This window comes from Orbicella franksi, chromosome 11 (assembly GCF_964199315.1).
Source record: "Orbicella franksi chromosome 11, jaOrbFran1.1, whole genome shotgun sequence".
In the NCBI taxonomy this organism is placed as follows: domain Eukaryota; kingdom Metazoa; phylum Cnidaria; class Anthozoa; order Scleractinia; family Merulinidae; genus Orbicella; species Orbicella franksi.
This window is the reverse complement of record NC_138155.1, coordinates 15,384,365-15,401,370: the sequence shown is the minus strand read 5'-3', so window position 1 is coordinate 15,401,370 and position 17,006 is coordinate 15,384,365. Positions and strand designations below refer to the sequence as shown.

General features: G+C 39.9%; 2 protein-coding genes across 2 annotated transcripts in view; one reads left to right on the top strand and one right to left on the bottom strand.

Annotated features, from left to right (window-relative positions):
- Positions 1-3,978: 3,978 nt before the first annotated feature.
- The window catches only part of LOC145460655 (uncharacterized), a 28,270-nt gene continuing 15,242 nt past the window's right edge, over positions 3,979-17,006 (bottom strand). The window contains exons 9-10 of the mRNA XM_081445538.1: positions 10,316-10,438; positions 3,979-8,444 (exon numbers count right to left, since the gene is read on the bottom strand). Of these exons, the coding sequence (XP_081301664.1) occupies positions 8,239-8,444; positions 10,316-10,438 (329 nt within the window). The 3' untranslated portion in view covers positions 3,979-8,238. The remainder of the gene's footprint in view (positions 8,445-10,315; positions 10,439-17,006) is intronic.
- LOC145460657 (uncharacterized) lies at positions 10,861-14,648 on the top strand. Its single transcript, XM_081445542.1, has 3 exons — positions 10,861-11,552; positions 12,328-13,160; positions 14,108-14,648. The coding sequence occupies exons 2-3, from the start codon at positions 12,333-12,335 to the stop codon at positions 14,579-14,581; spliced, it is 1,302 nt and encodes a 433-aa protein (XP_081301668.1). The 5' UTR covers positions 10,861-11,552; positions 12,328-12,332; the 3' UTR covers positions 14,582-14,648.

The following is a 17,006-nucleotide window of genomic DNA, read 5'->3' as shown; positions in this document are numbered from 1 at the left end:
TGGAGTCTCTTGAATCTTTGAACTCGGAGGTAATTAATTTTCTTCTTTCTGCGGTACAGGAATTTTGATTGTTAAAAAGTATTTATGTCACACGGCCGATTAGCCGAGTATTCTGTAGCCTGTTGTGACACAGGCTAATATGGTCGTCCATTTGTTTCAATATTCGCTAAATCTGATTCGCTGTCGCTGAACTTCAATTCGCTGTCGCTAAATTCCATTTGCTGCCGCTAAAAATTGCATTCGCCAAATTTCATTCGCTGTCGCTAAATTTTATTCCCTGTCGCTAAACTCAATTCGCATTCGCTAAATTTCATTCGCTGTCGCTTAACTTAATTCGCGCTCGCTAAATGTTATTCGCTGTCGCTAAACTTAATTCGCATCCGCTAAATTTCATTCGCTGTCGCTAAACTCAATTCGCTGTCGCTAAATTTTATTCGCTGTCGCTTACGTTTAATAACTCGCATTCGCTACAAAAATATCGCTTTCGCTAGAAATTAATTTGCTAAATTTCATTTGCTTTCGCTAAAACCTTATTCGCGTTAATAAGGTTAAAACAATGGGGAGTACACATCCATAAAAGTCAGCACTATAGTAACCTGCGATCAAACGAATGTTTCCACGCTGTCATTCACTCTTCTCATGCGAAATGTGGTAAAGAAAAGTCATTTAAAGTGCAGACCCATTGGTCGGATGGTTAATACCATAACTATTTTTGACTTTCTCTAAGAGGTTCTCGCGCGACTTAGACTACGAGCAGTCCCTCATTTAAGGATAGTTGCGAAGGGAAACCACACGCGAACGTTGATATCACCTCGAGGAGACGTGTCACGGCGGCAACAAAAAGTATGTTTCTCGATCACGCGTGCGGGTGCGCTTCCCACTCCACTGCTTGGGACTACTCGTATTGTACGTGTGACTACAAGTGTCTGTTACACAAATGCAATTGAACAAAGGAATGAAATTCAACACAATAGAGAAGGCATTAAGAAGCTTCTCTGTCTACATTTTTTGTTAATTTTTAGCATCAACGGTCCATTCCAGGTTTCTTCAGTTGTGAAAGCGAGGGTATTCTTTCACCAAATACCAGCATTGCTAATGAGGTCAATTTACAGTTAAACTTCAGTGATGAAAGAACTGGCCAAAAATATCAAAAGCTAGCCCCTTCGATTCGTAATAACAATTGAAGACCCCGGATAATACCTTACAACAGCCGGCAGCAAGTTTGCCCTAACAGCAAGTTTATATACTACAGGCACGATATATGGTAGCCTAACTATCACGAGTTGCAAGCCTTCTAATTAGATCACGCACTCGAAGATATACATAAATTCCATAGTTGGGACTCGACTGAAGAGGGTCCTCCAGATGTAACTGTTGAAGGCCTTCCTCACTGAGATATACCTCTGTGATCGGAATTTGTATGTCACCCTGATCGAATTCATTAGATTCGGGCCTCTCTGGATCTTCTCCAAACGAGTCTATATTACCATTGACAAAATCTTGTACGGCGGTGTCCCTTGCATGTGACGAGGAAATGATGCCATTGGTCCATATCATTAAAGGTGTCCACCTGTGTTCGGTGCGGAGATCATGGCGATTGTAAGCTTCAACAAATGCAGCTACAGCCCTGTTGATGATTGGTACAAAAACATAGTGCACTGCAAACAAATCTATATCAGACAAACAGTCGAGCTCAAAGTTATCTTCAAGAAAATAGAATATACTAGAGTTGTAAAACATGAACAACTACTTCTCGCCATAGTCTTTCTATTCGTTGGTTATGAACACTAAGACCGGCAATATGACTGCCTCGGTCGAGCCCGCACACTTCTATCATATATCTCGCAACGTCCACGTTTTCGCTTCCTCTGTCTGACCTTACGCGCGATGGGATGCCGTAGCGAGCTGTCGCTGACAGGAACAGTGCAAAAACGGTACTTGCTCGATTGTTAGCAGAGCAATGCATATATGTTATAAGTCTGGAGTAACCATCGATAGCCCCGTGTATCACAATCCTCCATCGGATTCAGCTATAATGGCCATCAATATGCCAAAGGGCGTTTAGACCTGAAACACTGTAAGTGCGACGGCGGATTACCCTCATTCTTCTCATGCAGACATTTACAAGGTCAACACGAATCATTGACAAGCGGGCCCTTTCACGTTGAACATGTATGCCTAGTCTCCTTCGGTGCCCTCGAAGTATGGTACGGCCAGAGTTTGGATAGGATGTTACCAAATCACGCATGACCTCGTCTAAATCAGAGTCATTGATATCAGTGTATTGTCGATCGCAAATACCAAGCTCGCGACATTTACGCCAAAGTGATGTTCTTGAGAGACTAAGCATAACTGCAATAATAGCCCAAGTGAATCCAAGGCCCCTGAGGCATTCCGTCTGTTCACCACTCACATCTATTCGAGGTCTTCCTACCTGTGCCAAATTCATGCCCGAAGAGGACCCCCTACAGTTTTTCATAGGCGCAACTGCACAGCAGTGACTCATGTGCCTTCCTCGGTTTTCCCATCTCTCCAAAATAGCAAGTAATTCCTGGTAAAGCGTTGACAGATCCCTTGTGGCTGCATTATCGTCCACTCGTGGAAGAAGCTGATAAATAGTATCGACAGCACATTGCAATCTGCCAACTATGTTGTCTACAACGGTGGGATTGTTAGTGTTCATCAAACGTTCAGTGTCACTCAGTAATTCTTCAATTGACTCAAGAAAGTCATTAAAGCCTGGAGGAACTGCTACGCTTTGTATACGCACAGAAACAAAAGTAAAAGTTAAGCTATTAACCGCCGGGCCGCCATCTTTGGCGATTGGTATTAAACCCGCTAGCCTGGGAAAAAGACAACTTTTCTATCGGGGTCTATCTAGCGCATAAATCTCAATAAGTTTTAGCGACTGCGAATGAAATTTAGCGAATACGAATTAACTTTAGCGACCGCGAATAACATTTAGCGAATGTGAATTAGTTTTTAGCAACCGCGAATGAAATTTAGCGAATACCAATCAGTTTCTAATAACAATTAGATTTTAGCGAGAGCGAATGCAATTTAACGAATGCGAGTTAACTTAAGCGACAGCGAATAACATTTAGCGATAGCGAGAGAAGTTTAGCGACAGCGAATTAAGTTTAGCGACAGCGAATAAAATTTAGCGACAGCGAATTGAGTTTAGCGACAGCGAATGAAATTTAGCGAATGCGAATTAAGTTTAGCGACAGCGAATGAAATTTAGCGAATGCAAATTAATTTTTAGCGGCAGCAAATGGAATTTAGCGACAGCGAATTGAAACTTAGCGACAGCGAATTAAGTTTAGCGACAGCAAATTAGATTTAGCAAATATTGAAACAAATGGACGACCATATAAGTATTCTGACTTACGGATTGCCGCAGGTATATTTCGCAGGATAACCCGAAAACACTGGTCCTCGGTCCGCGGACCCCCATTACGGACCGGGGCTACGGACTACCCTACGGACGCCTTCTACGGACCACCCCCAAAATTGAATACAAATAATATTAAATATAGATTTCACTTTCGGGTTGTCTATTAGACTATACCTGAAGGCAAGCTTTTCAACGTTACGTTACGCAAATGAAACAGACTTCGGTTCAGGCTCGGACGCAAGTTTTATCATTGTACATTGCCATTTCCTTTACTGTGGCTATATATGAAAGACCGGGAAGCCTCGAAATTTGTGCTCCTTCCCCTCCGCCATTTTGTTCAGCCATAGTTACTAACTATGGTTCAGCTCATTCTCTCGTGGGTTCATGAACTCGTGCCAGACTTACTTACAACTTGCTTACCATGCCTTGAAGGCGATATATTCCGAAAGGGAAAGTGGATTTACACATATTTCGTAGCCAGATTGAGCCACGAATGAAGGTAACAACTTTCCTTCTTTTCGCCATCGACATCTCCTTAGGCCGAAAACAGCTAATTTAAACATTATTTTCGGGTTTTAAAAACCCGAAGTCTGTTACATTTGCACCCCGCAACACTCGAAATTTCACCGACACGAGTAATCTGTTAGACAACCCATAACCTTATTCTGTTTTGGGGGTAGTCCATAGAGGGCGTCCATAGGGGTAGTCCGTGGGCCGGTCCATTAGGGTAGTCCGCGGACCCTGTCCGTAGTGGGGGTCCGCGGACCGGGGGGCAGTGTTTTTGGGTTACCCTATTTTGCAGAATGCAGGTTGCAGGTTGAAAGGGCTTGTTTATTTGAGCTGAAGTCGAATAGACCCCAGTATAAACGGTATAAAGGCTTACTATACCGCAAGCAAACTAAGGTAATCTAGGCTAACCGGAGTGCTAAGTAGACTCACTCGGAATTAAAAGTCGATTTTTCAACCTGCAACCTACAAAAACTACCTGCCCTACGCATTGCATTTGATTTACAGCAGTGCAAAATGATTCAGTTTTGCTGACATAAGCACACACTTATATTTCATCTGCAAAAGGTTTATGTAAGTTTATATTTAGACAGATGTTGAAACACGGTTCATAGTCAACAATTACATTTTGCAACGTGGTAAATAAAACAATGTTTTATTTAGCGAACAATATGCCGTGAGGTTAATTCAGACAACATGAAACAGCTAACAGTTTTACTTAAATCGACCGACTGGAATTGAAATCAGGGTGATACTTCAATGCCGGATATATATAAATATATTTCGTCTGACCTGTGTGAAACTTACAATAGAGCTGGAGAATTTCAAAGGTGTATTTGCCCGTAAGTGTGTGGTTAGCGATAACCTTTCTTTCGCTTCAGTTGAGATCGTCAAAAATTATTCGTTGACTCTACCCCGGTGGTAGTGTTTGTGTCACAGGTTGTCACGTGACCAGCCGCAACCAGGGTGTTTCTTCCAACGACCAAGAGAGGCAGAGAAGAGAGACCCTGGGAACGAGGTTGCGCAGACTGGTGATAATTTGTGACGTCACAAATATAAAACAATACGCACTTAATGACTAGTCCCGTGGGAAACAGGGAGTTTTGTATCCCCGAGACCCTCAATGTTGAAGTCCAACGTTCCATCCTCCCAACTCAAAAACAGAGAAAAAAAAACTGCGAGGAAATCGTTTGCTTGACGCCGGCTGGCTCACAAATTTGCCGCAGCTTCAAGGAGCACGACCTGATCACGGGCGAGTCGAAAATTCAAGTTGTTGTTTCCCTAGGAAGTTGGAGAGTTTTGTTCGCCCTATGGAGCTAGTGAGTTTTGACCCACGACACGTGACACGTTCTCCTCCAATCGGAAAACGTATTTGAGTTGGGAGGTATAACAATAGAGTTTATGTTCGCGGGCATAAATATGTTTCGGGCCCGACTCAGACTCAGTTTAGCCCAAGCCGCTAGGCGAAGATTAAAATGAGCTCTGAGAAGGGCCCAGAACATATTTATGCCCAAGGACATAAACTCTGTAACTATTACAGGAGCACGGGAGGTATTTTTCGTCTTGGTAAGCTCTAAAAAGACTCATAAATTCCCTACTTGTCAAAAATACTTGGCAAATTCCTGAACAAATTTCTGTGCTTAGTAATTAACACCATAAAAATTCTTGTTTTTCGGCCATTTCAATTTCAGGAGAAAGAGAAACAAACAGCGGTTACAAACATAACAAACAGGTTTCGCATTTTTTTTGACGATAGTGAAAAAAGTCGCATATTGCAGAACAAAAAACAACAATATACAGTAAAAAAACATATGGAACGTTCCATCCGGGAAAACGAGATACCTTCTTAGGTCTTTTTTTTTTCATGTAATTTTTCGAAACGGAAAGCGTTTTCAAAACGGAAAGCGCCCCTCGAACAATTCTGTTGCAATTGTCGCGACTTTTCGGAACCCCGTCATCGATAAACTGTTGGGAAAACGAATTTCCCGCATCTGCGTTGAACCATGTGGTCCTGTGTTAAACCCAGCGTTTCTTACTGGTTCCAAGTAGTCTCAAAGTTCTGCAGTTAGTGGTCTCAGGTCATATTCGTTTTCTCGGTATAAGACTGGAACTAGCTTGGAACTGAGGCTGATGTCCAACGCAAATGAAATCTTAGCTATTTTTAATGATATTCCTTCTCTTAAGCCTCCATTGCAAGCTAGTTCCAGTCCAATACCGAGAATACGAATATGGCCTATTCAAACATCACATTTCGCTAGGACAACTGACCGGAAAAAAACTAAGGACACAAAGCATTGAAGGTAAACTAAGAAAGGGTAAGATCAGCTAAAGAGAGTTAAGGACAATACGGACAACGAAGGATAACTATTGACATTTAAGAACCATCAAGGACAAACTCTCTCAAGGCAGGCACCACTGAAGGTTTCAAAACAGTCTAGAAACAAGTACATCACGTAAGAACGCGACATTTTTCGAGTTCTTTCTTTTATCTTATGACAACATAACCAAAAGGTGAAGTTTAAGTGAAGTTCCATTAAAGGCAGAAACACGACTACAGCTTTGTTAAAAGTGCTTTGCCACATAATGTTCCTGCCATGTTATGTTACACAAAACGTATCACACCACTGATAAATTACGTTACAAGGGAGCTTAAGCAAACCACGACGGCAACGAGAACTTCACCAAACAAAGCTTTATCGAGCAGAACAATGGCTGCGCACGTGCGTTATATATCTTTGTACATTTCTCTGCCGTCCTCTGCAAAACAGCAACGTGAAATGACCAAGTTCTGGGTATTTCGAAGAACGTGAGCCACGACGGGTAATTTTTCGTATATTCTTCTGGAATTAATCGCTGGCATATCATCTTTACTTTAAGTAGGAATTTAGACCACTCGGCGTTCTGAACAGTTCTAGTAAATTGCGAATTTAAAAGGTAAAATTTAAATTCACTTTTTTCCAGTCGTTGTCCTTGGTGTCGCCGTCGTCATTGCTTAAGCTCCCTGATACTTTCACGACGGCAACTGCTCTGGGCGTTTGTCAACGACATTAAAGTGCCGATAAAATGTTTGTTTGATTATTAATGATCTCTTGTCTCTCGTTTTCTGTCGTGTATATGGAGATAGATTTTTCTCCTGCGTGTCTGTATGAGTCAAAGTTTTCGTTGGGGGACCTTGCAGCTGCATAGCGCCGGATTCTCTTCCTTTTCAGCCACGCTTGCTACAAATAATTGCTTGTTAGCACTTTCTGTATTTGCTATGTAGCCTGTATCTACCTTTCACAGTTTTCATCTTCTGCCTCACAGTAAGGCGTTTCTGTGAAAAGAACAGTGAAGTACAGTTGGTAGGTTAATTAAGTTATACGAGTCTCTTCAATACAAGTTTTGATATACTGTTCGGCTCGCTCACGTAACAGGTGCAAGCTACGATTACCAAGCCCTTTACGTGTGCGTGACAAGTTACTGGAATACGTTTGTTGTTATGAATGGCGTGACGTTTGAAGATATTCAGTTACATCCTTACGGACGGACACACATACATTTTTGACTCGTCACGTAATCTTGGGGGAAAAAGACTGCAGAATAAGCTAAAGGGGAAAATGGAGGGGGGGGGGGGCACGTACAGAATCTTAGAAGCGTTTTATCGCATTACTCGCTCCGTTTTTCTTGTTATTGCTGTTATTAGCCATTCTTGTCCTGTCTTTCCCGTGACTGAGTGAGTGATAGCGTTTTGTACCAGACATCCACCGTACCAAAAGGGGCTATTTCCTGCATTCATATAATCAGTTTCCCAAGGTATTTTGTTTACCTAGTTCCCATATTCTTGCTCTGGCCAAGTGAAGTAATATCATCACAGTGTTGTGTTCAAAATTACTATTCTTATAGTCATCTTCATTAGGCTACAGATTGAAAACAAGACTACCGTAAGATGTCAATTCCGGGAATGCTCTCGGTAGCAACACTTGACAGTTGCGAGGCGAGTTAGAACGTGAGCCGTGTAGCAATGAATCAGCCCAAAACGACTAGGATCTATAAATTATACCATAAAGGTACCTAGAGGGACACTGAATGAAAGTTACTAATTGATCATTCAGTTCAATTGTATATACCAATATTGTACTATTTATTATATAAAGGAGACAATTGTTTCATTGTGATTGACTGAGAGCAGGCAAATCAACCATTAATCTCAGTGCAGACTAATACGCGCGCGTTAGTAATTTTCTCAGTCATATAACAAACGAAAACTCTAGAAATTAAGGATTTACACTACTCGTGAAACTTTAAAATTCTTTCAGTTATATTGCAATCGGCCTGAGTAAAGGTTTGTGGAATTTTCAGCAAATTTTCAAATGTAACTGACTGTGAAAATTCTTAGAACTATCCTTATTGTAGCACCACACATGGTGTTTACCTTGTTTCACACACTTGATGCCGTCTCCACGATACCCCTTTTTACAGAAACACCTATACGAGCCAGCGGTGTTTATACACCATGCATTGACGTCACAATTGTGTTGTTTACCCAGACACTCGTTCAAATCTGGTGACAAGAAACAAAATATAATACATCGCTGAAACTGGAAAACGAGATGGCCAAGTTAGCTCCCATGGGTTTTAGCGGAGCTCCGGCGGTCCCAAAGGCCGCCAAACGGAGCCCCATACCCGAATAGGAAAGAAAAGGAAACCCATGCATTGATTTTCTCATGGTTATCATGGCTAGCGGTATTGCTCGTGGGCGCGTACGCACAACGACGACGACGGCGACGACGGAGTCGCGCAAGATGGCGGCCATACTCCAGATAATAGGTTGACAGAGACATACACCCTTGATTTATAGCGTCCTTCTTTGATATTGGACATCCATGTTATGATCAATTGACACCTGCCAAAACAAGGTATCCGCTGACCAGTATCATGTGACCATATCGCGGGATCAAGTTTAGAACTCATCGACATCACGTGTTGTTTTAAAGTTGACGCCTGACCAAGTGTAGGTGTTCGATTGGATCGCAGGCTCATGTCATGTTAACTTGTTGTGAACAGGGCCAAGTTGTTTGCAAGCCAGTTAACGCTAACCCAGGATTATAAAAGTTAACCAAAGTATAATTTTTTCTTACATACAAATGTTTTTCACTGCTTGTTATTTTGAGGACAAACCAGAAGGACAAACCAGAAGGCCAAACAACATAAACAAAAAACCTCACCGTAAAGTTACTAAACTCAAATCAAAATTCTTACTTATCCTGGGTTAGCTTAATCGGGCTTTAAACAACCCGGCCCAGGAGTTCCGCTTTTAGCCTTGGCTAAATCTATATATTAATTCAATTTCCGAATCCACGTGTGTGGTTCCAGCATCCAGCAAGTTAAACTTTTACATCCGATGTGAAAGTACAGAAAAGATTTACGTAAGTAATTCTCTGTTTTATCTCAAGAGCACATTCCAACGAAGACCAACGGATTAGGAGTGAGCCTGAAAAACTATGTTTACAAAACTTAAGATTAACCATTCTTAACATTGAGTTAATCTTTCGTTTTTGAATACTCGTTACCATTTTTTTCATTAGCTTATGGTCATTGCATGCTCCCAGTAGGTTATGCAACTGAAAAACAGCCCACTCACTCAGTGCCATTATGTACCTGTACTATATCAGTTATTTTGAGACATTGTTTAGAAGTTCCTGTTGATTAGCATTTTATTGTCTCTAAAGACCACCGTGGAAGGCAATTATATTTCCACGCAGTGCTTTTGTTTTTGCCCAGAATTGTGAAATAAGTACTGTACGCATTTCAGTGCTCCCTTGTGATGTATTCAAGCTTACAAGTCTAGTGGAAAATGCTTTGCTTCCATGGCTCACAGGTGCAATGGCTTAAAACTTTAAAGGTAAAGGTGTTGGAATATTCAGTAACAACCCTTAGCGATACAGAAAAAGGTCCACTGCGAAAGAAATCCACTTTATACTGGCACTGGCCCTTACCAATACAATATGGTTCACCGTGAAAGAGACCCAGTTTACACTGGCACTGGCCCTGGCCCTCACCAAGACAATATCGTCCACTGTGAAAGAAACCCAGTTTACAATGGCACCTTAGTTAATAGAGGAGAATGGTTATGAAACCCGACAAAGTTCTTTGTTGTATGTTTTTGTTCTCTTTCTTGGTCGTGACCGTGAACACAACAGCAACAGCAGGTCGTGACCGTGAACACAACAGTTGTTTACTCCATGCTGAGGAACTAACCAAAAGAAACCTGTTGTTTACGTAATTCATGCATAGTGTATGAGCGCAAAACGAAAGATTGTGCACGGTCGTGGACCTTCCAACTAAACTCTTGGCATCTTTGTTTGCTCCTTTGATGTTTGCCGGGCTTCATAACCAGTCCCCTCTATTAACTACGCTGGCACTGGCCCTTACCAATACAATATGGTCCACTGTGAAAGAAACCCAGTGTACACTGGCACTTGTAGGAGCCATCTGTATTCACACAGGTAGTATGCCTTTGACACTCATACTCTTTATTGCTGCACTCATCATAGTCTGAAAAATGACAAAAGCACTGTCTTAAGTAGGACATTTGGTATCCCACAGACCCAGGTGAACAACTATGACTTCCTCAGGAACATGGATGGGTAAAAAAGAACACCATAGGTCTTATTTTGTGGTGTGTTAACTTTACTAGAGACATATTTAGGGGAATGATGACAATAGGCATCTTGTTTTAGTCATGAGAGCATGATAGGGACTTTCATTCAGGGCACAATAACATGATAAGGAAATTGTTCCAAGTCATGAAAATATGAAACGGACCTCGTTTAGGGACCTTGTTTAAGGACGGTGCCTCCTAAATACAAAGGTTTTTGAGTCAGATTAGGACCATGCGAAAAAAGTAGATCTTTACAGGGCTATTGGAATCCACAAAGAAAAATAGATACCCAAAGGGTATATGTGTAGAATACGTAGATCCAGAATGCAATGCAATCTTTGCAACTCATTTGCATTAATGGACACGAGCCGATGACAATAGTGTTGTATCTCACACAAAAAATTGGGGGTAGCAACGCATTTTCCCGAGATGATAGGTGATTTCTGAGTTAACTGGTGAATCTGTTTCAAAACGAGCCTTCGTGCAAAACCTTTCATATCAAAATAAGTGTGATTCACATGAAAATGAACCTGCAGGAGGAGAACACATTTCCATATGAGTGGTTTCGCAGACTCCTTTTGTTACGGAGGCAAAAGACAACTCGAAAATGCCCTATTAGCCTTGAATCTCAACAAAAAAGCAGACGTCAGCATTTTTTTGAAAAACAAGCAGGAAAGGATATTTCTTCACAGATTTCCTTAGTATTCGCCTTTACCATGGATAGTAGAAGACTGGATTGGAAACGTACATCACGTGGGTAGATTTCTCATCGCCGATTGGTTGTTTCGTGCTTCAAGATGGCGTCTGATGTTCCCATCATAGTCAAAATTTGTGACGAAAAGATGGCGAATATGTGGCGCAAGCCAGCCAAAATACAGGGTTTGTTGTCCTTTATTTTATTTTTTTCCTTCGGTGTTAGTGTTAGTTAAGTTTTGACGTATATTTTTTCTCTTTGTTTGCTGTTTCACGGCGATGACGACCCTGCAAAGCCACAGTTGAACTTTCAAGGTAAGCATTTGTTACTGCTCATTCGTGTTATTTTTAGTTGTTTCTGGGAAAATCTACTCCCAAAAAATGAGCTCACCAGAGCCATACTCCCTATGTTAGACGACTGTTTTGGGACTCATATATTGAAAAGGTCCTTGGTTATTTCTGTACAAATCTACGATAGAATGATTGTATAAAGATGAAATTGTGGCTTAGGCATAGTTACAATAGTGTAGGAAGATAATTTACAACCGTAAATTTCGATTGAAAATGGCGAGGTTAAGAGTGTCAAGCAAGTCACTTGCGTGCATGGTGCGTGTAACATTACGTTGGAGAAGGTTGCACTCGATAAGGGTTTACTTCTAAAGAACCTGTGAAGCTTTTCTTTAGCATAATTATAGTAGTGATCAGAAAAAATAGTTGTCCTTAACAGTAATAAAAACTAGTTAATCAAGTATCGTTTGACTTAAATCTAATACAGAGTAATAAATTAGGGAGACTATAATTAAAAAGTTATTAAAAACGAGCTTTAGAAAATAATTGAAGAATACAACAAGAAAACAATGCAAACAGTAGCATTTGCAGTAAAATACATGTTCAAAAATAAATGTCCAAAATCTTAGTGCAAATTTTTTGCTTTGCTGCTATTATTTTCCTTGGCTCCAATGTATGCACTCCTTTGTTTTCTTTTTATTTTATGTCACTCTTGTTACAGATCCTTAAGTCTAGGATTAGCTTGATAGTCTTGTCTGTGTTTATAAAAGTTTATAAAATTGTACACTATTTACATTTTTAGCTGAAATGGGGAGAATTGGAAGAAGAAGAAAGTACACTCATTGGAAGTACATTAACACTCAACCCACTGCCAACAGTCGAACCCAAAGCTCACCAGTTGTACCTTCATGCCTACCCTTTGAATACCAGTTTCAACTTCGTAACCTTCCTCCTGCTGTTTTACACCAGTCTTCCCTTTACCACTACACTCAATTGTTCTCCGTTTTGTCGGAAAATAATGTCCTCAAAAACAGCTGGAATTTAATCAAGCACTCAGAACTTTTCCTAATGTCATGCACCTTTAACAGAGTCAACAATGTTCCAGAAAAGACCATCATAGTTAACATTGATTTCACTTGGAAGATCTTAACATCAAACAGGAATGTTACAGAGTTTGTGGAAAACGTACCAGAGGAGTTGACTAATATGGAAAGTTTCCTTCATCTACTTGATTTTGTTGATAGGAGTTCTATTTGTCCAGGAATCGACGATCAAAAATTCAAAGAGCTTGCACATTCTGGTGGGAGAAATGGTATGTTCAAAGACCGTCATGGCAAGACAAAGGCAAACCTCTCCAACGACACAATCAGACCAGTTGACTGCAGAGGTTTGTGGCATTCTGGCATTGCATGTGAGCCCTGTAAAGTTTATAGAAAAACTTTGTTAACAATGCTCTCCAACCAGAAATCTAGAGAGGCCTTGCCAGAAATTGCGACTGAAAAAACAAGTAGTAACAGTCATTGTGCTTGGAGCAGGTTAAATGAAAAGGAAAAGGAAAAGAGAATTAAGAATTGCTCACTTGGAAGGAAGATTTCAGCGAGAAAAATCCATTTATTACAAGAAAAATTTAACAATGTACGTAAGTAAAGCTTAGAATGATGCATATTTAGTTGTTGTCTGTGTCCATTCGTCAGGATTGCCAAAGCACTGTGATTAATTCTGATGCATAAAATGATAAAATAGAGTGTGTACAAACTTCAACAATAATTATAAATTAGAAATAAGTTACAGGGGTGAACAAAATCGTGAGTAGCAAATATTAGTTAAATGTCAAAATGTATTTTTAAGCACAATTGCTACTAATCTCGCAATCTGATAGGCTAATTTGCCATTGTTGATAACAGTCAAGACAATGCTGCTTGCCTCAATGTGTCACGCAATGCCTTGCTCTGTTTGTGCTCTGAAAAGAACATTTTCTTTCGTGTTGATATTGTGTTAAAAGCAAATTAAAATGTGGTTTAGCGTGGTCTGTACTCTTATTGACAACGATTCACGTCATCACAGTGGTCAAAATTTGTTGTTGACTCACTCAGCTGTGCCTCATGAGTCCACAACATTTTGACCACTGTGATGATGAGTGTCGTTATCAATAAGAGTACAGACCATGCTGAACCACATTCGATTGTTAAATCTATTCATTATTGAAAAAGGAAATTGTTATATGTTTTAGCTGCATAGCAGATGTACAAAGTCAAGTGTTATGGCAGCCTACCATTTACTTCACTCTCCAACCTATAGATATTTTGGGTGTTTTTATATCCCCAAATTTAAAAGCATAGTCGAGTACAAATCTATGTGGAAATCTAAATTAATGTAAATTCAAAATTGTTAAGTTGAACTAGATATCTAAGGGATTTGTGGGAGGTGTGTGTAAGCTTTGCTGGATATGATAATGTACTGGGGGTGGGCTAGTAACCCATACAGGTTGCATGGATGTTCTGTAACTTTTGTACCTTAACCGTGAACAAACCTAGCAAAATTATATTGTTTCAAAGAGTGATATTGTTTTTGACACTTTGTAGGATTTGATCGTGTTATGCAAAGAAGACAATGAAGTTGTGGAAGAACTCTTCAAGGAGGTGGAAAAGTGTCATCATGAGGAACCAGAGAACTTCAAGTCTCTCTTTATTCAACAACAGCAGAAAGCTTTGTCATGCACAGATAACAGATCCAGAAGATGGCACCCACTCATAATCAGATGGTGCTTTCAGCTTTATTCGTCATCTCCAAAAGCTTATCAGTTCCTTAAGGACAGTGGGGTTTTACTTCTCCCTGACAAAAGAACTCTAAGGGACTATAGTAATTGCTTTAAGGTGCACTCGGGGTTTGATTCAGCATTTTTAGATTTGGTGAAGAAAGATTTTTTCAATAGGTCTAACCCTAAAGATTATGATGTATGGGTGGGGATCATTCATGATGAGGTTTCTCTGAGAAAAGACCTTGTGTTTGATGATTCTGGAAAATTAATTGGTTTTGTTGATTTAGGGTCTGTCTAGAATAGCATGGATGATTTGGAGCAATGCTTGTCTGCAAAACAACATTCCCCTACTACTCCAGATGAAGCCACGCACGTTTGTTTTTATGGCTGTAAGTCTATTTTCAGACTGGAAAATGCCAGTAGCTTTTTCCCCTACTACAACAATTAAAGCATATGCTCTGTTCAATTTGTTTTGGAAATGCGTTGAGGAATTGAAGCAACGAGACTTCAAAGTACTGACCAGTACATGTGATGGTGCTTCCCCCCATCGACTTTTCTATAAGTACCATTGTCCACCTGGTGCACCAAAAGGTACAATAGTTTACAAAACAAACAATCATTATGCATTTGAAAAGCGACCTTTATATTTTATTTGTGATCCAGTTCATCTTTTAAAAACAACTAGAAATAACTGGGAAAATAGCTTTTGGAGAAACAAGATCACAAAACTGAGAAACAACGGCATGTGGGTTACATGGCTGCAGCTGATTGATGCATTTGAAAATGACGTCAATTCATCCAATGCATCCGGTTTGAGGTTACTGCACAAACTGACTGCTGACCACATTTTCCTTAATCCCTACTTAAGGATGAGAGTATACTTAGCTGCACAAGTGTTCAGCAATAGAGTTGCACATGCCATCACAGAACAAGGTAAACCAGGTACAGAGGAGACAGTTAAATTTGTGAAGCATATGAATGACTTTTTCGATTGCTTGAATGCTAACAGAATCAACACGCGGTTTGAATTTAAAAGTGTGTACCGCAGCCAATTAGATGGGAGGCTGCGTTGGTTGGAAAATGATTTTTTTAAGTATTTTCAGGACTAGAAAGACTGGGCCATGGGACAGGAAGATGTCCCATTAGCAGAACGTAAGCAGTATTTTATTAGTGATCAAACCTGGGAGGGCTTGCAAATTTGTATCAAATCTTTTGTGGAAGTTGTCAAGTTTTCTCTTGATATTCCAGGGGTCAATTTTGTTGTGGCCACAAAGTTCAATCAAGATGTACTAGAAAAATTTCTTGGTAAACTTAGACAAAAGAGAGGAGCTTATGGAGCATTCACCTGCAAAGAATTTATTCACAGCTATAGTAGTTCTGTTTTCAGTCAGTCACATGCAATTAAGACTGTACGGCGCATTAAGCGTAGTGGATGTGCCTTGGAAGATCTTGATGTAGATTTACCATTGCCAAAACGAAGAAAAAATAGTGGTGAGTCTTATAGGTATAATAATGTATGCATCTTGGCTCTGCAGAATCCCTCGAAATGTGACCTGCAGGTTGTGCCTTTCTCTGAGTTTGTCTTGTGATGCTACTTTTGATTTTGTGGCACACTTGTTTGGAATAGGTTTCAGTAAGTACGCAACATATTTCAGGGCCTTCATATTATTTGTGCTGATGACCAGTATGAAACAATTTGAATGATCATGATCATTACCTGATATCTATTGATCACTTACGCATTGTCACTCTTTCACTGCTGTATACCATAGGTACAATAGTGGTGATATATTTTATTGGTAACTACAGGTAACTGCTGGTATCTAGTGTAACTTGAGCCAAGGGTATTCAATAAAATGTGTCTTGATGGAAACCTTGTTTTCTCTACTTGTTTGGGTGTTTGGTCAGTACATTTAAAACTATTTTATGGGACGAGTTTTTTCTTAAGTTAATGCATATGTCTTTGTATCTAAAAATCAGGTGTCCCTGTGTGTTTTCTAAGAGCTTTCTTAAAACAGACACCCCAGCAGATAAGCTGGACACTCTGGTATCTTCCTTTTTTATGAAATTTTGAAAACATTCAAAGAAACCAACATATGATGTTTGACAATTATACAAATGTGTCCCTGTGTGTTTTCTAAGAGCTTGCTTAAAACAGACACCAGGATAAACTGGACACTCTGGTATCTTCCTTTTTATGAATTTTTAAAACATTCAAAGAAAGCAACATATGGTGTTTGATAATTATAAAAATGTATCAATGGAGAATTAGAGAATAAAAAACTCGAATCAAATCTCAAATTTTTTTTGCCTTAAGTGCATGGGATGCAAGCATTTCTTCAGGAAATATAAGAAGCAACAGTTGTGCTGGTATTATTGTTTTTTTGCATTCCCAAGTGCATTCTAACTGTAAAATGCAACACCACAAATACCAACTTTATATAAAATTGCACCTTGCTTTCGACAACGAGGAAGTGATAGAAACTGTCTTTGCATTGATTAAATCCATAGGAAAAATGTAAATTTGTACAAAAAAATGACAACTGCCTGGCTTAGCTCTGTGATGTTGTTTCCTCGGGGGTGCGCAAACTTTTCGCTCGTGTTCCCTATGATCTCTGTTCATTAGATTGAAGTTGTTTTTTAGCTGTGACAGATTTCTTTCTAGTTAAACATTAAATTAAAAACTGGTACCTTGTAGCTGAATTTTTTGCATGAGAGAATTA